General features: G+C 39.1%; 1 protein-coding gene across 1 annotated transcript in view; it reads left to right on the forward strand.

Annotated features, from left to right (window-relative positions):
- The window catches only part of LOC127645609 (potassium voltage-gated channel subfamily KQT member 3-like), a 45,148-nt gene extending 21,166 nt beyond the window's left edge, over positions 1 to 23,982 (forward strand). Inside the window, exons 2-15 of the mRNA XM_052129273.1 lie at positions 3,724 to 3,814; positions 3,912 to 4,038; positions 4,830 to 5,002; positions 6,361 to 6,543; positions 7,150 to 7,260; positions 7,826 to 7,921; positions 8,723 to 8,817; positions 11,422 to 11,448; positions 15,466 to 15,701; positions 20,777 to 20,882; positions 21,078 to 21,209; positions 21,756 to 21,851; positions 22,775 to 22,859; positions 23,434 to 23,982. Coding sequence (XP_051985233.1) covers positions 3,724 to 3,814; positions 3,912 to 4,038; positions 4,830 to 5,002; positions 6,361 to 6,543; positions 7,150 to 7,260; positions 7,826 to 7,921; positions 8,723 to 8,817; positions 11,422 to 11,448; positions 15,466 to 15,701; positions 20,777 to 20,882; positions 21,078 to 21,209; positions 21,756 to 21,851; positions 22,775 to 22,859; positions 23,434 to 23,982 — 2,107 coding nt within the window. The remainder of the gene's footprint in view (positions 1 to 3,723; positions 3,815 to 3,911; positions 4,039 to 4,829; positions 5,003 to 6,360; positions 6,544 to 7,149; positions 7,261 to 7,825; positions 7,922 to 8,722; positions 8,818 to 11,421; positions 11,449 to 15,465; positions 15,702 to 20,776; positions 20,883 to 21,077; positions 21,210 to 21,755; positions 21,852 to 22,774; positions 22,860 to 23,433) is intronic.
- Positions 23,983 to 25,882: the final 1,900 nt, after the last annotated feature.

The following is a 25,882-nucleotide window of genomic DNA, read 5'->3' on the forward strand; positions in this document are numbered from 1 at the left end:
ACTTTTCATCATTCAACAACAGCCTCTGTCTTTCTCTGTCACAGTTGCTTACACCAGCTCCTCCAGTCTGGGGGTAACCTTATACATCACAATCCAGAGAGACCATGCTGTTTATATGCAGTACCTCAACAAGCACAAACAAAACACAGCATCTCTGTCAATGGAGATTTACAGAACTGGCATTATTGGTAACTAATATATCTCTCCTCAAAATATATTTTCATTCATTCTTGGGTGAATTAACCCTTTCACAACAAACTGGCTAAACTCCCCAAATTGTGCAGTGCAAGAAAACCCTGCAAACATTACATGAGAGAGGGAGGGAGGAGAGAGAGAGAGAGAGAGAGAGAGAGAGAGAGAGAGAGAGAGAGAGAGATAGGTACTGCCATTAGATGTTATTAGTGCAGTGAATGCTAAAAGCTTTCACTGGAGACCAGATGCTGAGAACCTACTAGTGTGTATGTGTGCATGTGATGAGTAAGTGTAACCTTGGAAACAGTACTGATAAAACCTACAAATTTGAAACCATAGTAACAATGCCAACAGGTCAACTGACAAATAAAGTGAGAATGATAAGGGAAGTACTGTATGTGAATCTGCATGCATGTGTGTTTGTGTATGTGCTGTTAGATAACACCAAGATTTCTAGACCTAACGACAAATACTGCATCCCCCCACACACAAACAAACCCTCAGTTACAGTCGGGAGGGTTACTTTTGAAATGTATTCCACTACAGATTGCAGAATAAATGCTGTAAAATGTCATTTGTAACATATTCCGTTAGATTACTCAAGGTCAGTAACGTAATCTAAATAAGTAGATTTTTTTACTTGTTTTGACTAAAAAACTCTGCCAGTAAGACTAAATACACATGTTAAAATTACATTCTCAGAAAAACCTAAATATCTTATGCAGTGTTATTTGTAAAACAAGATCAATCAAATTAATCTTGTTTTAAGGATTTTTAGATATTTTTACAGGAAAACAATAAAAAAAAATTAATATCAAGAATAAGATTTTTGCCCTAATATCAAAGAAATTATGATCCAACATGAATTTTCTTGACATAAAAATATGATCGTGTCTGGTAACATGTGCATGTAAAATAGCTAGAAATAGCATTTTAGCTTAGCGTAAAGCTGACAGTTTACACAAGGTTTATTTCTATTTCTTCTGCTCCAGTCTTATTTAACTTATTCTCTGTCTGCTCGTATGAATGTAACACATCATAAGAAAGTGTTTCACCGCTGTTTAAATGCACTTTGGATTCCATCATTTACGTGTATAAATGTTTCCATCTGAAAGGACTAAATATTAAATGAAACAAATTACAATAAAATGCAAAGTAATCTCTTCAGTAATCAAAATACTTTTGAATGTAACTGTATTCTATAACAGTGATTTAAATAACTTTTGTAGGGGAATACAGTCAGGGCTGGACTGGGAAGAGAAATCAGCCCGGGATTTTACATAGCAACAGGCCCAAAAGTTGTTGTTGGGGGGGGGTCCTTGTCCTTGTCCTTTTCCTTTTCTGCATATCGCGGTGCCATTTTGTGGTCCGTTCTACATAACATGGCAGCTCATTTTAGCTTACCGCGGCCCATTCGGCCCATTTCGCGGTCGACCCACCTGCCCACTTGGTTCTGCCGATGGCCAGTTTACCCCTGATGGGCCCCAAAGTGCGTCGGCCCACTGGAAAAATGCCTTCCAGATCTTCTTGCCTCAGAGTACCATTTACCATGCATTATTGTGTACTGTTTTTTATTTATTTTTTTACAAATGGAGGGTTGAGTTCAAGTTTTTTTTGTTGGTAATCGAGCTCAATCGTGCTGTTCGAGATGTTTTTAAATACTAGGTATAACATTTTCCTCCTACCTGACAGATATCACTGAAATAGGTGACCAAAGCGTTCCAGCAGAGACTATTTATCCTGAGACCTAGCACTTGCATTAAAATGAATGTAAGAGATTGGAACAACCAATTGCTAATGTACTGTAGAAAAGGACTTTGCAGTTAAAAGAATCAATCAGACTTTAGATACAGATATCGTCAGTCAACACGGGAATGCACATGTGCATTTGCTGGACCAGCCTGAAAAATAGCATTTTTTAGCACAATCTAAAAATAACAATTTATGATACCATTGTGGTCTGATTTACTGCTGATTTGAAATATGTTTTTTGGTCATAATCTTGACCAATCATTTCTGAGATTTCAGTTTTTCCCAATTCAAGTAGGTAGGAGCTCTACTTTAATGTCCATTTTTATGTCCATTGAAAATAGCTACTTGGGTGCGTTCAAAATATGGCGGGAAGTAGACTGACTTGTCTTGAAAGACACTTTGGTTCCAATTATGTGCCATGGTCAAATGTTAGCAAAGTAAGATGATGACATTTTTTTTTCTTATGCCAATTATGGTATAACAACAAATCTAATAATTTAATAATAAAAAGCCAGTCTAAAATAATAAAAAAGATAAATTAGTCGCATGTTAGTTGCCACCATCTTAGAAATGGCATCAAATGACGCTTCTCACTGAAGTCAGGTTTTCTCGATGCAGCACTGTTCAAGTGGTTATTTAAAAAAAAGAAGCTGAGAGAATTCTGAATTCAGAGTTAAGTAACCCTAGGCTTTGTAAACAACAAAACAGAACAAGGAGGGCAGATCACACTTTTTTAGCCAATCCAAAATGCTTGGAATTGCTGACATCGGGTTGGCAGACATGAATTGGAGAGTGGGGTTTTGGTGAGAGCGTGTGTTTGAAGTTAGCAAAAACAGCATGGGTGTGTGTTGAAGAAAGAACATTCCTTTAATGTTGCACTTGCACTTAAAAAGTAACAGTTTTTGGGCACTGTGTGTGTGTGTGTGTGTGTGTGTGTGTGTGTGTGTGTGTGTGTGTGTGTGTGTGTGTGTGTGTGAGCGTGTATTTATCACTTTGTGGGGACCAAATGTCCCCATAAGGATAGTAAAACCTGAAATTTTTGACCTTGTGGGGACATTTTGTCGGTCCCCATGAGGAAAACAGCTTATAAATCATACTAAATTATGTTTTTTGAAAATGTAAAAATGCAGAAAGTTTTCTGTGAGGGTTAGGTTTAGGGGTAGGTTTAGGGGATAGAATATAAAGTTTGTACAGTATAAAAACCATTATGTCTATGGAAAGTCCCCATAAAACATGGAAACACAACTGTGTGTGTGTGTGTGTGTGTGTGTGTGTGTGTGTGTGTGTGTGTGTGTGTGTGTGTGTGTGCGTGTGTTGGGGGACATAACAAATACCTTCCTTTCTCTGGCTGACACAGGCAGTACACAGAGGAAGGAAGGCATTAAGGCAAATCTGAATTCAGGTTTTACGCAGCATCCTCCTACTTAGGTGCCTTAATCTGGTCTTTTTTTTCCAAGGCAGTTTAGATGTTTACTTTACTGCCTATGATTTCCCACAATACTGGGGTGCCGATCATTGGTTGGTAGAAAGAACAAAGTGTTTATTTTTTATTTTATTGTTATATATCACATTCCACTCACCTGCTCCCTCTGCTGGTTAACTGATGAAATATTTGTTTATGTGTGAGGTAACAGGTCTTTCTGAGAAACACAATTTAATGATGACTAATTTGAAATATCCATAGCAACGAAACAAAACGTTTTTCACATATACACAGTTTTCATTCTAACAATATGGTCAAAGGTCAAGCTCACTCCCTCCTTCTGTCTCTCTCTATAGGTTTCTGATTGTTTTAGGATGTCTGATTTTGTCCATTTTAACAACGTTCAAAGAACACGAGAAAGATTCTGCTCACTGGCTGGTGATACTGGTGAGTGTGTTAACAGCCAATCAACCTTCTGTGTGTGTGAGAGAGATTTGATTGTGCCTGTAAGATGACATATATCTCTTGTCCCTCTATTTTGTAGGAGACGTTTACAATCTTTGTTTTTGGTGGGGAGTTTGGATTGAGGATCTGGGCCGCCGGCTGCTGCTGTCGATATAAGGGTTGGAGAGGGCGGCTCAAATTTGCTCGCAAACCGTTGTGTGTCCTGGGTGAGTTAAGCACACTCACGCAATCTCACACACACACATCTACAGTACATATACAAGCACAAAGACCCAACAAAAACACATAAATTAGGCTTGCTTCACACAGCTTGCATAAGCTGCATTAGCAAGTACGCTGACCATGTTTCTGCTGCGTAACAGAATTGCTTCTCTGTACAGTAAATCATTCATTTATAGGTTAGGAAATTTAGTGTGTTTTCTTTTTATAAACACCATAAATTACAACATCGGAAGTGGGTCATTGAGAACTACTACAAATCTAATTGTTTACACATTACAAGTTAGATTGAAATCTAATTTACATGAGGATAGAGATCAAATTTTCATCTAAATGTAAGTAATGTGCATGAAATGGAGCCCAAATTCCAAAGTGTAGTGTATAAATTTCCTAATTGTTTGAATTCAGTTAGACAGAATAGAATATGTACTGAATAGAAAGTACTGTCTGTGTGCCTGTCACTGTGTGCATCCGTCACTTGCATAAAGCCCTATATGTTTTTTTCCCCAAAAAGTGGGATATTATTTTATGAAGTTTCATAAAAGCCTGTATCGCAAAATATTGTGTAATAGTTTTACAGTGCTTTTTAAACATGTTTTCTGCATGCCACTACAGGCAAAATGGCACTGCTTACATATGCAGTGTGATTTCTGTAACTTAATAATATTGGCAGAAAAATAACTACAGTACGTGTATGCCATGTGAAACAGGCCTTACTATCACACACATACAGTACATTCAGTAAACCTCCCTATGGATAATCACTGCATGTTCTCAGATATCTTTGTGCTGATCGCTTCGGTACCTGTGGTTGCCGTACGTAACCAGGGAAATGTGTTGGCCACGTCGCTACGCAGTCTGCGTTTCCTGCAGATTCTGCGGATGCTACGAATGGACCGCCGTGGAGGAACCTGGAAACTGCTGGGATCTGCAATATACACACACAGCAAGGTACACATACATACACAGAATGTCATTTACACTAGTAGGACATGGATCAACATCGCTTGACATAATTTCCACAAGAGATGCTTCTGGATCAAAATCTGTTGTTCCTGGAACAACATACATATTAGCCAATTGTTCCCAAACTCAACATTCACCGGCTGATTCTACAGAGCCATTCAAATTTCATAATTTAGGAGACACTTTTGTCCAAAGCGACTTACAAATGAGGAACATAACAAGCAATTTCTTATACAAGACCAACAATATCTGCTGTCTGTTACTGCCAAGTTTCTCGATTTAAGAAATGTTTTAAGTTCAATACAAGTTCAATTGAAAGCTTTTGTGGATAAATGTTTACCCCCCCAAATAAAAAGAAAACAAAAATAATTGTGATTCACCCCTTGATTAGCCAGTTCAGTACAATTAAATACACACTGTTTCCAAAGTATGACTTTGTAGTTGAGATTCAAACACAGTGAGGTAAAAGGCCGGGGTACTGTGAAATAAAATAAAGACAACTCACATTTGCACACAGTTGGACAAATGTAGTCTAATTCGAGACTAATTACTCTTTTCTTTCAATGAATCTTCAAAAATACTGATGATCAACTTATGACTAAATTTGGGTTATCCTAACGAATCATTCGCTAATGAATGAATGAATTAATATTTAAATTACTTATTGAACTGCAAATCATCTTAACTTTCATACATGTCCAATAAGCCAATATTTTTACCAAGATTCAGTTTATGTTTTTAAAGGTATAGTTCAATTTTTATTCTCTCATAATGTATTCACCCTCATGCCATCCCAGATGTGTATGACTTTCTTTCTTCTGCAGAACACAAACAAAGATCTTTAGAAGAATATCTTAGCTCTGTTTGTCCATTCAATGCAAGTAAATGGTAGTCAGAACTTTGACTGTAAATGATGAGAGAATTTTCATTTTGGGGTGAACTATCCTTTTAAGGTTTGAGATACATAAATCAGTATTACTGACAACAAAATGTATTTTGAGTTACACACTCACAACAAATGCTGTTTAAATAAAACAAGTAAAATATGTTGCAAAAGTAGAATTTTAATAGTTTTGTATATAGTTAAGCAGACTTCTGTGGGAAACACTGCCTGAACCTTTTCCCTAAAATCAAAAGGCAATGATTGGTCAATAGAAATGTTACAAACACAAACACTCACTCCTGGAAAGTGCTACAGAATCCAGTATACAAACACATATCCTCAGGTACACACGTTGACCCAAACCATCACATATTATTGCCAAGTTATGTTACAAGTTTCATCAAAAGTGCCCTACTGCATAGAAGTACAACTGTGTTTCTTGTCTGGTGTGTTTGGTCAGGAGCTGATCACAGCATGGTACATCGGTTTCCTGTCGTTGATTCTGGCATCCTTCTTGGTATACCTGGTTGAGAAGGATGATGCCACCACCACCACCATAGAGCTAACAGACAGTGAGGGCCCCTCCCCAACACCTGCCCCACAGGATTTTGACACCTATGCAGATGCCCTCTGGTGGGGACTGGTGAGAAATACGCAAAGCGCTAACAGTTGTAAAAGATTACGCAGTAGGATTTTTATAGTTTCACTCTTAAAAAAGTGAAGACAGTTTAAAAGCATCACAGTTTGGCATAGTAATTTATTAATAACAACACATTTTACAATCACACTAATCGAAATGCAAACTCACAAACTAATATGGTCACGCCTGACATTTTTACATACCTGTTCAGAGATGAGTTCAAACTCCATTTTATAGCTGGTGTTATGTACATACATGAAATCAGCTTTCCTCCATGTTTTTAGAAGCGTAAGTCAGATTGATTGGAAAGAGAAAGTGAACCACTGTGTGATAAAAGTTTGTAGTTGTGCAGGTCAAAGTTGACATTTTATTTTTCAAATCTAGCTAAATTCTTTTTATGGCAGCTCCATTAACACTATAATTTGGGATCGTTTTACTGCAACTCCATTTCTATGACCAATTGTAAAGATTTTACAGCAACTCATTTGCGAACCCTAATAGCAACTCCATAAATACGAAATATTTTAATGGTTTTACAACTCAAGTAATATTACAGCCTCTTAGCTCTGTTAATCACACTGATGAGATATGATTTCACTCCTGTGTCAGATCACCTTGACAACCATTGGTTATGGTGACAAGACCCCAAAGACATGGGCAGGGCGTCTTCTGGCCGGGACCTTCGCTCTTATTGGTGTGTCGTTCTTTGCACTGCCAGCTGTGAGTACTAGCTTCTTTTTTCTAAATTCACATTACTGCTATTGCAGATTCTAACAATTGTACTACAGTTCTGTTTATGTCTTTGTTCTTTGGTATCTACTGTTTACATGTAACCCCATTTCTATTGGCATTCTTCTTAAAGACATGTAGATCATGAGAATCTGCACGTAGAACTTAAATTCTGGCCACAATTCACTTGCTTTGTGTAGACCTATAGAGCTGAAATCTTCTTTTAAAAATCTTTGTTTGTGTTCAACAGAAGACAGAAGGTGATGGCATGGGGTTGAGTAAATAATGAAAGAATTTTCATTTTGGGGTGAACTATCTCTTTAATGCTATCGTTTCAACCAATCATTTTCCTCTGATTTTAGAGGTTGGTTGGGGTTATTGTTTTAAGCTTAGTATTAGGATTTGGCCTATGATTGTTTGATAGGAATATTGTTCCAGGACCAACAAATGATGTTGAACCAGGAAGAATTCTTGCATGTCAAAATCAAGCTGTTGGTAGTGTTGGAGTTAGATACTATCTGAAAAATACTCTCTGTGTATCTGATTATGTCTTTAGGGTATTCTCGGTTCTGGGCTGGCTCTGAAAGTTCAGGAACAGCACAGACAGAAGCACTTTGAAAAGCGAAGACATCCTGCAGCTTCATTAATACAGGTAAACAGAAAAATGGCAGTTGTACCCTTAAATTTACCACTTCAAGCTTTCTCAAACACATAACCGACCCTTTCTTAGCCATATTCCACCCCATTTCTCAACACGTCAACTCAAGTCATTTTATTTGTATATTGCTTTTCACAACACACATAGTTTCAAAGCAGCTTTATAGAAAATCATGTATTAACAAAAAAATGAAACTGTAATATCTATAAAGTCTTATAGTGATCATTGTGTAGTTTGATTAAATATGATTGTAAATTGTGTATAGAAATTAAATAATTAAATAGTAATTGTATTTAGAACCCCAGTGAGCAAGCTGTTGGCGAATGAGGCAAGGAACACAAAATTCCATAAGATGTTGGTTAATGGAGAAAAATAACCTTGGGAGAAACCAGACTCACTGTGGGGGCCAGTTCCCTCTGGCTTACCAGCATGAATATAATGCCAATATTTGTTATTTATGTGCAATGCAAGTCATGGTTTAAAATGAGTAAACTAAGTAAGTGTTAAGGTTCATTGTTTAAAAAAAAGATTTTGTATGAACTGTAAGATGAATGACTAATGTCTTTGAAGTTCATCCTGGATTAACTGGAGAAGTTCACATAGATGCATTGTCCTTTGTTAGTTGTCTGATGAAGGCTTTTGTTGGCATTTAAATTATAGTCTATGTATTACATTTCAAAAGTGTAGTCCATCAATAGACAAAGGTGATGCAACATTTTTCCTCAACAACACAGCTTTCCAATACTCAACAACACAAAAGTTTTCTATTTTTACCAGCATTCTGCCTGATTTCAGGCTGCATGGAGATACTACTCCACTAACCCAGTCAGAGAAGATCTCATCGCCTCATGGAGATTCTACGAAACAGTGATCTCTCTGCCATGCTTCAGGTATCACACACATACACATACAACAGAATTATCACACAGTCATTTTATTTGAAAATCTTACTTTCTATATATAGTTGTTATATTATTTTTCATATCCTTATGTCAGACATCCCCATAACTTCATTATATGTTATTTCATGCAGTGTTATTAATGACAGATTATACATTACACCTTTTTTATTCTCATGAATTTCATTTATTTTGTTTATATCCATATGTGTGTTTGTGTCTGCATGCAGAGACAGCATCATTCAGAGGTCTACTAGAGGTACTCACATGTGTGTGTGGACAACTGTTCTGGCTGCGTATCCCAAAAGCATCGCAAGCTTAAGATGATCATAGAGATTATTGGTCCCAATGATTTCTATGATATACTTAGACTTATGATGCCTTTTGGGAAATGCAGCCCTGGTTTTACCATTCTATCATAAAGAAAATGTAAAACATTTAGTTTGAGCCTGAGTAAGAGGTGGTGCATAACTATAAAAACATTTTAAATCTTCACATAATATGCACAAATTAATAATAATAATAAAAAATCAGTTATGTACAATACAGATGGTATGAAACTAGGTAATATTTGCTTCAAATATTTGTTTCATGCTTGTTTGGTTGGGTAATTCCAAATTAACCTTAAAGCTGAAGTGCATAATTTTTTATATATTAAAAGTAAAAGTTTGTTCTTTTCCAGCTTAATATGCATAGACAATATGAAGTAGTCCATCTGTTCAGATGATTCCCCTGAAAATTGTTAACACTGCGGCTGTGTGGTGCTATCAAAACATTCCTCTGTTTTGTTTGAATGGCCTGTCCTGCCAGACACAGCAACATTGGCTCGACCAGTGGTGTGAGTTTGTGGCGGGACTGCCAGTTTTTTGACCAATTCCAGACAGGGGGAGTTTTTGTGAAACCTGTTTTGACATATTATTTCAATAATTATTTTTGCAATTCTGTTAGGTGACACAATTACGGCTAACATTTCACACTTCAGCTTTAAAAACTTCCCTGACTATTTCTTTATTTCTGAACATTTGTATTTAAATTACACTCTTACAGACAAATAAGAGTTTTACCTAAAACTGTTTTATTTAAAATTATTTTTTTAAAATACAGGGAATATTCAAATGGACTTTCCTTGCTAAAAAGACCAGCTTAACCATCATTCCCATGCTGGTCTAGGCTGTTCATGCTGGCTAGTGCTGGTTTGCTTCTGGTCTAGGTGGTGGACCAGAATAGCCATGCTTTTCACCAGCAAAATCTAGCTGGTAAAGCTGGTTGACCAGCATGGTCTTTCTGAGCTAACCCCTTAAACTCTGGAGCAATTTTTGGCTGCCGACTGCAATTTTTCACACTCAAATTTCACAGCTCACCATTCACACATATTCTAGACTAATAGCAAAATATTTGTCTTATTTTTCAGAAAAACCCTGAATAAAAAAAGACTCTATATTATTAATGATATTGTATATGTTTATGATCTTATGATGAACAGAAAGTTTAAAAAATATTATTTTATTTTTGTTGTTGTTTTTAAGCATGGTTCTGTTCACTCTACCTCCCTGCAAAAAGTCTCATTTCATTTCACTAGATGGCAGCAAGTACTAGGAAAATTACAGTTTCATCTGACACTCTTCCATCACAATTTGCAGATCTGAAATGTAGGTAGTGGTCTAACGTATCTCAGCCCTCACAGATGTGATGTGCTCATCCACAGACATTCAGTCTAATTTTCAGTTCATGCAGCACCCCTGTTGTTTCATCGAATATCTTGGCCTCTGAGTGGACTAGAAGCTCATCTAGTTGTCATTGGAAAGCTGAGAGCCATAAATATGTGATAACATATTTTTATGGTGAATTACATTTATCAATTTGTCATAAAAAGTCAACAATATCTTTAGTATCACACTGTCAAGTACTCAAAGTGGCTGGAGTAGTATAGATGCAATAATTTTTAATTATAATTTTTAAATAGTAAGTGCATTTTGTTAAATGCTCACTGAACAGACTTGTTTTCAGATTTGCATGATTTTCCTGCTGGAAAACATACAGTATTTTATTCTGGACATCTAAGAAATAACATTGGATTATTCAGCCAAGCAAGCCCACAGACAAGTAAAAAATGGTTTTCATTTAGTAGAAAACTGCCTGAGGTAAGAGCAGATATAACGTTTTTGGCTACTTGGGTCTTACAGCAGCAGTGATCAGCGTATAAATGAAACGTTGGATTTGATGTCTTAAAGAAATCATATTTCACTATATGTTTCTTGTGAATATCTTTAGAACTGTGGTATTAGGGCAACAAAATAAAGTGTATATTTGCATTTGTGAGAATGAGAGCTTTCATTTTATATGTGAATTACATATTTAAGTGCTATGTTAAAGACTTTTATATTCATATTAAGAGTTTAAGGATAAAAGCCTTGTGGAGAAACGAGCATCCCAACATCCATTAACAGCCCCAAAAACACAACATAATCTGGTGACCAGCAAAGCAGGTCTTTTCAGCAGGGTAGGCCTGTAATGGTCATTTGGTGTTGTTTGAATGTGCTGGAATAAATATAATGTGTTTACTATGTGTGTATGTGTTGATCCTGTTATCTGCAGGAAGGATCCTCTTGAGGTTATGGCCAGGTAAGTCTCTCTCTTTTCCTCATTCCCTCTGTCTCTCACTCACAATTTTACAGATTTACAGCATCTCTTTGAAGTGTGAGATTAATGATTCTGTGAAATGTGTTTCCTTAAATAACTCTGAATAACCACCACCTCTATTAATTCAGTGCCAAAGGCGTTATGACCAGCAGTGTGTGTGTGTGTGTGTGTGTGGAGAGAGATGAGTGCTCGTTTCTCAGTTCTGGGACATGTGGACAGTAGTTCTATGTGTGATATTACAGAGTCTATTAGAAAAGATTGAATTATGGATCATTGATATATTATGTGTCAGAGCAGATTGTGTGTGTGTGTGTGTGTGTGTGTGTGTGTGTGTGTGTGTGTGTGTGTGTGTGTGTGTGTGTGTGTGTGTGCGTGTGTGTGTGTGTGTGTTTGTGTGTCTGTGTGTTTGTGTGTAAGTGTAAGAGTATTTAATGGATGGCTGGACATGTGACATGAGTGTCACTGTAAGGAAAATGATGGAAGTGTTCTGTTTAGTGATCTGAGCAAGACGACATGACGGCATGACAGAGATGGACTGCATATATAATAATCATGAGCAGCTAGTTGTCCTTGACCTGGACACTGGACTGACAGTACATTTATTAAAAGAAGATAGATTTAAGAGAAAGAGAAGAAGAAATCTGGATAGGGGGATTTGATGCATTACATGTCCATAAACTTTTTCTTTGATCATCATCAAGATTTTAGGTTATGAATTATATTAATGTATAAGGGAAATTGTACCACCTTTCATTAAGTTTTAAGTTCTTTTTTGCTTCACTACTTCCTGCGATGGGACAAATACATTTTTTGAAGTACAAATATTCCATGTAGTCTTAATTAATATGGGCTTATAAAAGCCACATGTATAATAATAATTATACACAAATGTGCTGTTAAAAAAATAGTTTCATATCTATTACAGATAAGTAGAGTTGGACAGAGTATTGTGCTTGTTTTCGCCACTCAACCTGAGACCTGTTATCCATCCACAGTCCAGATCAGATATTGGATTTCACATTAATGCTGCTAATACACCAGTGCAAAAACATGCACATATACAAACACCATTACAAATACATTTACATTACATTTATGCATTTGGCAGACGCTTTTATCCAAAGCGACTTACAGAGCCCTTCTTACAGGGACAATGCCCCAGAGCAACCTGGAGTTAAGTGCCTTGCTCAAGGACACAATGGTGGTGGTTGTGGGGATCGAACCAGCGTCCTTCTGATTACCAGTTTACCAGTTATGTGGTTTAGACCACTACACCACCACTCCACCACAAATACACAGGCATACACAAACGTTCACTTACACACACACAAGTCTAGATGGCTGGGGAATTTGTAGCGTGATATTATCCTAAACCTGACCTGCCAAAACAAGACCAAAATGGAGAAACGGGACCACACACATATACAAATTTGTTTTTCTATCATGGTGGGGACTTCCATTGACTTCTATTGAGTTAATAATAAAACTTAAACCTTTGCATACTTAGATTTTCATTAAAGGGGTCATGACACAAGGAATATATATATATATATATATATATATATATATATATATATATATATATATATATATATATATATATATATATATATATATATTTATTTTTTAGAATATAAAAATAATTTTCATTGATATTTTGACATATAAGAGGTCATTGTACTATATAAAAATATACTGTGAGTTTCAGAACTGAAAACTTCCTCCTTAATAGAAAAAAAAACATTTATGGCTCTAGAAACGGGCCATTTGGAGTTTGTGGAACTTGTCACAAGGAACAAATAGAAATACATCTGCATAATGACTGCTTCCAGCAAGACATCAACGCCTATTTTTAGTTCTGCAGAGACCTATACTTGAAAACAAATGGTGCTCTGTATGTATACAAACACGGAAAATGTGAGACGTCACTCCGGTGAAGACCAGCATCTCTACTTTGGCCAATCAGAACAAGTCTTGAAGCACCAGATAGCTTTAAACCAAGCTTTTAGACAGAGGGTCAGAGACAGGGTGGAAAATGATCAAATATTATTAAATTATGACTGTTTTGGTGCAAAAAAAACGTTACTGACATTATAAGTGGACCTCAGGGAATAATACAATTATAAAAAAAGAGTGCCATGACCCCTTTAAGACACTATTATTTTGTATGTTTATTAAGTCGTTTCCTCATGGAGGCCTCACAATGTAGCAGACTTTAGGTTTTAGAATTGTTGTGGTACATTTGGTCCCCATAATGTAGGCTCAACCTGACCCACACTTTTAATTAGCTATCTAAATGTGGACACACCATATACTTATTTTCTTATTATATAACACCAACCCTTCCCCTAAAAGATGCATTTTTTAGAATAAAATTATATTAGCTTTATTAATTAATCAATTTTCCAATTGAAGACATCCCAGAATGTCTCCAAAGGGAGGTTTTGTCAGATGAAGCTCACTTTTAGAGACAATTTAAACCCTAGACTCTACAGTAGTTAAGTAAAACACACACACACACACACACACACACACACACACACACACACACACACACACACACATGTTGTGTTTCCATGTTTTATGGGGACTTTCCATAGACATAATGGTTTTTATACTGTACAAACTTTATATTCTATCCCCTAAACCTAACACAACCCCTAAACCTAACCCTCACAGAAAACTTGAAAATGCATTTTTACATTTTCAAAAAACATAATTTAGTATGATTTATAAGCTGTTTTCCTCATGGGGACTGACAAAATGTCCCCACAAGGTCAAACATTTCGGGTTTTACTATCCTTATGGGGACATTTGGTCCCCACAAAGTGATAAATACACGCACACACACACACACACACACACACACACACACACACACACACACACACACACACACACACACACACACACAGTTGTGTTTCCATGTTTTATGGGGACTTTCCATAGACATAATGGTTTTTATACTGTACAAACTTTATATTCTATCCCCTAAACCTAACCCTACCCCTAAACCTAACCCTCACAGAAAACTTTCTGCATTTTTACATTTTCAAAAAACATAATTTAGTATGATTTATAAGCTGTTTTCCTCATGGGGACCGACAAAATGTCCCCACAAGGTCAAAAATTTCGGGTTTTACTATCCTTATGGGGACATTTGGTCCCCACAAAGTGATAAATACACGCTCACACACACACACACACACACACACACACACACACACACACACACACACACACACACACACACAAACACACACACACACACACATCCAGGTGAAAGTGACATCCATTGTTAAGTAGCTCATGATGTTGTGCTCCATTCATTTGTTCATATGAAATCTACGCGTTGATTCTCTTCCTGTCTGTTCTCATGTTTTCTCTCTTTTCCTCTATTTCCGATGAGCTCCTCTCTACAACAACACACTCACAGATTAAATTTTCAATCATTGAAACCCTCTCAGACAGTTTGAAATGTCTGTTGACAGATTGTGTGTGTGTGTATTTGTGTGTGTGTGTTTGTGTGTGTGTGTGTGTGTGTGTGTGTGTGTGTGTGTGTGTGGGAAAGTGTTGTGCCTGTAACTGTTTGGTAATCGGCTGTAATTGTGGAGCATTTAAATCTCTTAAAGATGTCTCAGCTGCTCTCACCACTTCAATCTTCTTTTCACTGGACTCAAGAGAGATAGTATGTCACAGTGTGTAGTTTCTATGTATGTGTGTGTGTGTGTGTGTGTGTGTGTGTGTGTGTGTGTGTGTGTGTGTGTGTGTGTCCATCCTTGGGGACCCTTCACAGTAGAATGCCCTGCATTGTTTCTTTGGAAGTGTTTGGTTTCTCCTGCAGGAAGAATTTGTGTGTGATCGTGTATGTGTGTGTTTGATTCTCTTCCAGGCCTTTGAGAAATAATACGAATTACTAAACGATGAGAAATAATAACAAAATTTGCCCAACTCTGAGTTCTGAGAAGCAACTCGTTTGTAATTCTCTTTCTTTATCAGTCAGAAATTGAGTTTGCTGGAACGTGTGCGGTTATCGACTCCGAGGGCGTCAACAGTAAGGGCGCGTGTGATGATGCCTGCTGTGAATCCTGACAGCATGTTAGGAAACTGCGGGCCAGCAGAGGCAATCGAGGAGAGTCCATCAAGAGAGGGAAAACCAACAGGCTTCAGTAACAGAGAAAGATTCAGAACTGCTTTTAGGATGAAGGCCTACACCCTAAGACAGAGCTCTGAGGGTATTCAACACTCTTGTAAATACATGTACACATTCCCTCACACTTACAGTAAACCCTCACCTACACATGTACGTTTAAAGGAATAGTTCACTTAATTATAAAAACAATTCATAATTAACTCATCCTTAAAGGGGTTTAATCATGAGGAATCAAATGTTCCTTGATTTTATGACATGATTTGAGAGGTCTTCTATAAATACATACTGTAAATATCAGAACTCAAAACATAATCCCCAATGCAATAAAATAATTTATTTAAACCAAGCTGCCAAAAAACCTTCTCTACATCCATATATTAGTGATGTCACAAAGGGTACTCATTAATTCTTGACCACTTCTACATCAAAAACATCAAAGCCTACTTTACATCATCGCACCCTTGACCCTCGCACACTGTGGGGTCAGTTTGCAAACAGAGAGTGAGAGAGCAGGATATAGGCCTAATGCTGCAATGTAAAAACGCACTAGATGGACATCTTTGACCATTTTGATGCGTTTCTGGCGATGTGCACCTCAGGGCAGGATATGTCTCGGTTACTGCCGTAACCTCCTTTCCCTGATGGAGATGTTGTGTCAATGTAGTGACACTAGGAGGTATCTCTTGAGATCCTCAGTTACCTCTATCTTTGAGAAAAGGCCAATGAGAATTGGCAAAGCCCCTCCCCTGGACATACGGGTATAAACGGAGGGAAGCGTGCATCTGTTCAGAAAGTTTTTAAGCTGAGGCGCTGAGAGTAAGGTCCCGGCCATTTCAGCAGCTTAGTACAGTGTTGTGGCAAGAGGGACACAACGTCTCGTTCCTTCCATCTTGGAACTGCGGTTACAACAGTAACTGAGACATCCCCTACTGTCACCCACTCAATGTTTGGTTGATGTAGTGACACTTGGGGTCCCTATCTAAAAATGCCACAATACTGTAACGTGTTATGTGGACTGCTGATGCAGGTGCAAGCAAGCTGCTGCGTGTGAAAATAGGTGCATCAGACTGCACGTAACCTTCCCCAATGCCCCAAAAGAGTTCCCCACATCCCTGAGGGAGGGGAAGCAATGTAAGTAGCATGGGAGCAGGCCGCGCCAGCCGTGGCCTTTTCTCTCTCTATCTTTTCTCTCCATAGAGTGTTAGATGCGGCTGAGGCCATCTAACGCTATAACACGCATTGTGGATTGCATTCTTTTGCAATCCTATTCTTTCAGGGGGAAAAGACCTCACAGAGACCACATCCTGCCCAGCAGGGGAGGTTAACATATGGCAAAGTACGTCACATGGGTTTACCAGCCACACATAGAAGTGGCGCGGTGTTAGGTACTGCCTCGAGGGAGAGGAGCTCTACAAACACAGCGACAGGGGGGCAGATGGAACCCTGCCAAAGGGAGACGCGGGAAATGGAAAATACATCACAGGAGATTATTGGAAAAATCTGAACCTGTGGAGCACCTGTTCCAGTACAGGCAAGTCAGTGCCTGTGGTGGGTCTGACTGCTAACTTCCTCCGGGAGGAAGGACAACCAGGGTCCGTGACTTGTGGACTTGACTGGGGGAGTAGAGCACATGTCTTCACCTCAGGAGAGGGGAAAGGTGATATGCGCAAGCGATAAACCCGGCCAGCTGTACCGTATTACCGAATTCTACGTGTTCGGACATGTCAAAACATAGGTCGAGACCAGCTCAACCCGGAGATTGTAAAACTTTTTGAAGGTATTGGGTGTTACCCAGCCCGCCGCTCTGCAGATGTCTGCTAGAGAGGTGCCATTGGCCAGTGCCCACGAGGATGACACACTCCTTGTAAAATGTGCTCGAACACGCCAGGGGGCGGGCACGGCCTGGGTCTGGTAGGCCAACCCAATGGCATCCACGATCCAGTGGGCAAGCCTCTGTTTGGAGACAGCATTCCCTTTTCGCTGTCCAACCAAGTAGAGAAAGAGCTGCTCAGAGAGTCTAAAGCTCTGCGTGCAATCCAAATAGGTGCACAAAGCTCACACCGGACACAGCACCGCTAAGGCTGGGTCTGCCTCCTTCCGGGGAAGTGCTTGCAGGTTCACTACCTGATCCCTGAAAGGGGTCATAGCATCCTTGGGCACGTAGTGTGGCCGGGGTCTCAGGATGACGTGAGAGTCTGCTGGACCGAACTCCAGGCAAGTGCCACTGACAGGGAGTGCTTGCAGCTCCCCAACCCTCTTGATGGTGAGTGCGATCAGGAGGGCCATCTTCAAGGCCTTTAGTTCTTTAGTGGATTGGTGGTGGCATAGTGGGCTAAAGCACATAACTGTTAATCGGAAGGTCACTGGTTCGATCCCCACAGCCACCACCATTGTGTCCTTGAGCAAGGCACTTAACTCCAGGTTGCTCTGGGGCATTGTCCCTGTAATAAGTGGATAAAAGTGTCTGCCAAATGCATACATGTAAATGTAAATGTAGTTCGACTGATTCCAGGGGCTCAAACAGGGCTCTCCGAAGGCCCGAGAGGATAACGGAGAGATCTCATGAGGGGAACAGGTATGGCCTAGGAGGGTTCAGCCTCCGGGAACTTCTAATGAACCTGATGATGAGGTCGTACTTCCCTAACAACTTATCATCCACTGCATCGTGGTGAGCCTCCTGGGGCTGAGAGCTGGGCCCGGGCTGGGGTGGAGCTGCCTGGGGTTTCACCAAGGCAGAGGGAGGCCAGCCTAGGTTGGCGGTAGATCCCACCAGGTTGCGGCGTTTTGTGGGCATAGGTGCATCGCAACAGACTTATCCACCCGAGGGTGATCCATGTACCCGTGGACCGTCCCGCCGTCAAGGGTAGTGAGAGTGGACAAGCGAGGAAGTCGGTTTCAGGCAGTAAAAGTTGCCCTCCACGACTTTGTGAGCTCATCTTGCACCTCCGGGAAGAAAGGAACTGGGTGTGAGCAGTGCCCCGTGCCCAGGAACCAATCAACTAGTCGCGAGGGCTGAGGGGAGGATGGAGGGTTCCATTCAAGCCCAACACTCGTGGCGGCACGGGCAAGCATAGCGGACAGCTCGGCGTCAGCCTCAGACTGGGTGGGCACACCCGAAGGCACCAGCCCAGTCGAGTCCTCAGCATCGGAGTCCTCCAAGATGCTCTCCGATGCAACGGTGAAACTCTCATCCAGCTTGGGGGCTCCAAAAGAGACATCAGACTGGCGAGCTGGTCTCATATCGGACCCAGACGGGGGCAGACGAGCGTGCTGAGGAACGGATGATCTGCTGTAAAACCGAAACTGTGCCTGTTGAACTCCCGAAATTGCCTCCAGTGCCAGCCGCGCTGGCCCTATACCCGTGGGTTGAAGGTGCGACGTGGGGGGCAGCTAGAGTGGCTTTCTCCTGGAAGGAAAGCCGCGACCGCAACGTTGCCATGGTCACTCGCAGTGAGAACATGAACCATCCACAAACGCTGCCTCAGTATGTTCTCTGACCAGACACGTGAGGCAGCACCTGTGGCTGTCTGAAGCAGAGAGGTAACGACCAAATCCAGAAATAACACATGGACGTAAGGGCATCTTGAAAAAGATGCATCTTAAAAAGACGGTCAACGTCCAAGTGTTGTACTCTTTTAGAGAAATATACTCTTTTAACTTGTATATACTCTTTTAGATGTCGAAGTGCCCAGGGGCGTAGTCTGCACTGGGGTGCAGAGAAGAGAAGATTTGCGTCGTATCTCGTGTACGCTCTTGTAGAAGTGAGTGGAATGGCAGTGGATTTATTCAGCTCTCTGATACACAACCACTCGTCTCTGAAAAAATAATCTGTCTGAATAGACGCACGCTTCCCTCCTTTTATACCCTTATGCCTGGGGGAAGGGCATGCTAATTCTGTTGCTTTTCTTAAAGCTATAGGTTACTGAAGCTATCAAGAGAGACCCCCTAGTGTCACTACATCGACACAACGTCGAGTGAATGACAGAAGGGGAACTGAATACTGTAAACTGGATGTATGCATCTTCAGAGTGCTTTGGACTATCTGTACGAGTCAAGTGGATGTGTCTGTATTCAGCATATTTCATCATGGATTGCATGTTTTGTCGACTGATATCAGCGTGGATTGCAAGTTTTGTCGACTGATATCAGTGTGGATTGCTTGTAAACCAGTCATAAAATGATTCAAGTTTGCCAATGAATTGTTATTGAACGATGGGTCTGTTAAAAACACTATTGGACCTGTAATTCATGAATATTTCAAATGCCAGGTCTGTTTGATAGTTTATAGTGCTGACACCTGGTCTACACTGGGCGTGTCCGTTGACGCGACGCAACACAATTGCTTGAGGCTGTTTACTACTTTTGGCAGTAGTATCACCAGCGCAAAATGGAACGGGACACCTGTTTACTGTTGAAGTGACACGCTGCAACCGACGCTTCCATTGTAGACAGCATCATTGAATATAATGGATTCTATTGCTTTTGACGCGACGCGCCTCTCGCATCCAGTGTAGACAGGATGTGAGTGTTAACATTTGTGCTTGAGATGATGTTTAAAGGAGGAGCTGATGCTAAACGCGAGCATTCAGACAGAGGGCCAGAAAGAGGGTGGAAAATGATAATATATTACTAATTTTGTTTGCTAAAAAACAAACTTTACTATCATTATCAGTGAACCTCAGGAAAGATAATAAAACTATTTAAAAAAATGAGCCCTTTAAAGGAATGTTCCAGGTTCAAATACAAGTCAATCTCATTTGAAAGCATTTGTAGCATAATGTCAATTACCATATTAGATATAACTTTACACTACATTTGGTTCTCGAGGATTTCTTTAAGGATGTTTAGATATTTTTACCAGAAAGACAAAAGACTCAGTAAGAAAATGTTATGTTTTTTTGCCGTGATGAGCAACCAGTATATTCTTAAAGAAATTAAACTTTTTGTATTCTATGGACTAAAGAAAGTGATGCCGGTTTGGAATGACATAAGGATGAGTGAATAATGGGTGAACTATCCCTTTATTGTGCACTTACTCATAATTACACATGCATGGTAGATAAACATACCACACACACTCACTTTCTTGACTACATTGGTACAATATACAATCACATAATGCAACTAACTTTACATTGTCTTGGTGCTTCATTGTAGATGCAGGTGGTTTGCCTGACCCCACCGCTGAGGAGAAGGGCTTCCCACCTGAGATTCTGATGGAGGATATGATTCCAACTCTCAAATTAGTGATAAGAGCAGTCCGGTAGATAAATATGAAATCATGTCTTCATAAACACATCCAAAATCACACAGACACTTAAGAATCCCTGTAACTTAAATATGTAAGCTTAAGACTGGTACTGCAAAGCTCAATACTTTATCAGCACCTAGTCATTTGAACTAGAGATTTTTTAGTTGTTGTTTAGTTTTTGTTTTGTTTTGTTTGTATGGGTTTCAGGATCATGATGTTCCTGTTGAGTAAGAAGCGTTTTAAGGAGACTCTGAGGCCGTATGATGTAAAGGATGTGATTGAGCAGTACTCTGCAGGACATCTGGACATGCTTACCAGAATCAAATATCTACAGACACGGTAACACAAAATTTAAACAAATTTTAAAGCAAGATTATATATAACTCTTAAACGACTATGATATGATAATTGGTGATATTTCTAGATCATTTTGTTATGTTGTAAATACATAAAAACCACCATTTAGTCATGCCAAACTTATCAACCAATGTCCTCAGTCCTTTCAGAACTTGAATTAAAATGCTAAGTGACAGCTCATATTTTTGTAGTATTAAATGGTTGTGAAAAAGTCCAAAAAACATGCATAATTTTAAACTGTTGACTATAATTTGTCATTTTAAATGGTTGAATTGCAAATTTAAATAATGTTGTCCTATTATTATTGAACCTTTTGTGGAATAGAGAAATATTTGAGTCAGATATAAAAAAAAATAATTTTATTTTTGCTGCCTGTCTGAACAAAGCCATAGAGCTGGCAGTTTAATGTGCCACTCACAGAAGATGATGTGATCATTGGTTTAATTAAGGCCAGACAGGGATTTTCCACAAAAAAATTCCTAACTGAGTGAATATTTGTAATATTTGTTTGTTTTTATTCTTCTTCAGATTAGATCTGATTCTGACGCCTGGTCCACCTCTCACTCCAAAACACAAGAAATCCCAAAAAACACAATTTTCAGATCCCTCCCAGCAGTCACCTAAGTAAGATCTCACCTGAAAACAACCTTAAAGGAATTATACATTATATAATTTAAAATGTAAGCCTAGAATATTTTCTTGAACCTGACTGTAGTTTATGTAGTGATATAGAAGAACCATAGTCTTGTAAGTTGACAACTAACCTTTCCTTCCTCCACATGCAACATTTAAACTCATCATGAATGTGTTTGTTACAGCTTTGTCTAGAATAAGTTTTTCAATAAAATAAAATGTTTATTATGCCAATAGACTACTCAAAAACAAACAAACAAATATGCAATAATTAATATGTAACATGTTCCAATATGGAATCGAGTACATTTTACATTTATGCATTTGGCAGACGATCTTATCCAAAGCGACTTACAGTGCACTTATTACAGGGACAATCCCCCCAGAGCAACCTGCCTTGCTCAAGGCTTGAACCAACAACCTTCTGATTAACAGTTTACCAGTACTGTGGTTTAGACCACTACACCACCACCACTTTTACATATCACTCAGCCCTGAGTTGATATTTTAACGATAATAACGATAAAAATTTTTTTTAAGATAATTTCTTTAAAGAAATTCTTGATATATACGATTTCAACACCCCCCCCACCCCCTGCCGAGGTTCAGTGAATATTTTCGCTTTATTGATTTTGCTTTAAAAATTGTATTAATTTATTGAAACATGAAAAACTCAAACAAAAGACATTTTAAAATTGCACTTTAAACGAAAAAAATAAATAAATAAATAAATAACGAAGTGATCAAAAAATCATAGAAATAACCACCTCCCCAAATCCAAACATTTACCGTGTTCAACGGCCCCATTTGCCATCACGCAAACCACTTTCCACACCACTTTCATGCCAGCAAATTCACTAGAGAAAGAGCTCTTTACTCCTAGATCACTTCCCCTATCTGTTTCTCTCTCTCAGACATGAGTCATATCTTGCCAAAGCAGCCCTGCCAGATCCTGAAGACCAAAGCATGATGGGTAGATTTGTGCGGGTTGAAAGACAGGTACTGCAGTTTATCAATGCATTCTGACCGCTTGTTATAAGGTTTAATTGTGTTGGATTGACAAAATACTGTTAACAAAACCTGAGACCCAAATTTCAAAGTCTAATTCCCATTAGAGCTTTCAAGTTACAGCCAACAAACTTGGCACAGTCCTTCAGCCTGTTTCGACATGTGTGTGTTTTATCTTTTCTAACTGATCAAACTTAATTTGTCCCTGCTGCTGAGGATCAAATATAGACGTCCATTGAAAACATCTGACTATAATTCTTTTTTAAGCCAACATTTAAAGTTTGTCTTGGCAGAAATAAGAAGCCAAATGGAAAACTGCTACCTTGTCTTAAAAAGATATCCAAAAAGAATCCAATAAGAAGAGGTGCTCATTGCTGAGTGGGGCTGCTATCAACATCAAATTAAAGAAGGAAGCTAGTCTGCCGAAACATGTTGACACAATAAAAAAAGTTTTGCATTGTTGATTAAGTGCCTTGCTCATTTTCTACTTCCTTTTCTAGTTAAAGTAGTTTGGTTGTTTGTTGCATTGCATGAGATGATGCATTTCTTGTTGCCTTGTTCACAGGTGGAAGACATGGAGAAAAAGCTGGATTTCCTGGTTGATATGCATATGCAACATGACCTCACTGGCCCTGCCCACATTACCATGGAGCGCTGTGACCCCACTTTGACTGTCAGTGTTGCAGGAGACCACGTGTACTGCAGTTATGCTCCCCCGTCACACAATACATTATATTACACACACTTGCCTTCGAACACACCCCCCCCAAGGCCCACCGTTCTTCCCATTAGCCCACTGCCAAGCCAATCTCAGACCGCCAATGTCAGCCAATCAGGAGGCCACAGGGTGGGCACACCGCTATCGTTGTTGTCGGTCACTCACGAGGAGCTGGAACGTTCGCCCAGCGGGTTCAGCATCTCGGCCGAGAAAGAGGAGGTCACAGGCAAGGCCTCCGGGGTAACGGCAGGGTCAAGTTGGGGTCATGACCAACGGTATTTGGCCGAGGGGGAGACAGATACAGACTCTGATCCCTTTACACCCAGTGGACCGGTTCCACCCTCAGCCACCGGAGATGGGTTCCACTCTGATGGAGTGTGGGGAACGCCACCCTAAAGACATACACACACAAACACTGCACATTCTTTCACATGCCCATACACACTTTCTTTATAAAGACTGCAGACTTTGTACAGCAAAAGACTATGTATAAACACACACACACACACAGACATACTATTCATCATATCTTTATATGTATCCACTTCACGCTTTACCCCTGCAAAGCAAAAGAGCACTGCATGGAATGCATGCGTTTTATCTCTATTGGTGGACACTGCACTTGGCAGAGTGATTATAATCGACTGGAAACTTTAGAATGAAAAAAAAACACAGATGCTATGCCATTTTTGTAAACATTTTATTTTTCTATATACACATTTTTTCATATGCATGGAATGCATGACTCATCCACGGAGCAGCTAAATGTACTGATATCTCCACTGGTGTTCTAATAGTTGCGTTTGAGGAGAAATTGCACAGTCATCTTTCTCTGCACAATTTTTAAGTTTACGGCTGTGATTCTAGATACTGTTTATTACTGACTCACAGCTTATGTCCTAAATGACACTCTGGCCAGCGTGAACTGCACTGTCCTGTGCATCTCTTCAGCACACTTATAATTTTGCTGAATGAAGATGTTGTGTGAAGTCACAACTAGCTATTTAAGGACCAAAAGCAAAGCTGAGATACTTCTCAGCCTCAGTTAGGAATTTCTTTGTGGAAAATCCCTGTCTGGCCTTAATTAAACCAATGATCACATCCTCTTCTGTGAGTGGCACATTAAACTGCCAGCTCTATGGCTTTGTTCAGACAGGCAGCAAAAAATAAAATAAAAAATTGTATATCTGACTCAAATATTTTTTAATTTTTTTGTATCCAAACCCAGTCTGTGTTTCAGTCTAAATGGTCAGATCAGACTTCAAGTCATTTAAAAATTCTTTGGGACACACAATGTGTATGTAACGACATACAAAATGCACAATATTATCTGGAGATGTCCCCGAATTTACTCATTTTTGCTAAAACTTTTCACACACAGTAAACTAGTTAGTGAATGAGTGAACAAGTTTTGGTCTCTCAAACACAATGACAGCTACTCTCTGTTGTTGTATGAGAAAGACTAGTACTTATCGTACTTATGCTTACATCATTACTATAGCAACCGGTTTAGATACAGTACATTGGATATTGACTATGATTGCAAAATGACTCTGCAGACAGTCAGTTCAAAGGGTTTGAACACCAAATTGGATTTTTGTGCAGTGTGAACAAAGCCAAAGAATATTGCCATTTCAACATGAAACCAACATTCCCATGGTAACCTTCCTTATGGTTACCATACATCAATCTCACAAATCATTCCAGAGCAGGACAGGGGTTTGTATTCACGTAGAGCCCAACTGACTGTGGGAACATATATCAAACTTTACCACTATACAGCAGAATTATTTATTTTAACATAGACCATCTTAACAACTTTTGTTTTTTTAACATATCACAATAATTAATTGTAAAATGTCCAAAACCAATACTTAGGTCTTCCAAAATGTTTCACTTTGAACAGGTCCTTTTAAAACAAAGCTGTGTAAATTCACTGTTCAAATGTGACTTCACCGTCAAGGTTATGGGCACTGCTCATCAATTTCCTTTAATGTTTTTCTTTCTTTCTACAATGTCTACATTTAACACCACCGGCTAATTAGTGTCCGATCAGAAAACGTAATTTTTTCAGCATTAAACTGAGTATATCTTGACTAAGATCAACCCCCCCAAAATATAAAAGGTTCAATGCTTCATTGCAAGTAATTTATTTTTCTTTGTCATATCTAGTGTTAAAAAAGTGGAGGTATGAACGGCTGATCGTGTTGTTCTAGTCACTGTTGTCATAATGTCTTCATTGTCTAAAATAGTTCTATAAACTGGACAAGTAACTGCTGACTCAAGGGACTTGATG

This window comes from Xyrauchen texanus, chromosome 6 (assembly GCF_025860055.1).
Source record: "Xyrauchen texanus isolate HMW12.3.18 chromosome 6, RBS_HiC_50CHRs, whole genome shotgun sequence".
NCBI lineage: Eukaryota > Metazoa > Chordata > Actinopteri > Cypriniformes > Catostomidae > Xyrauchen > Xyrauchen texanus.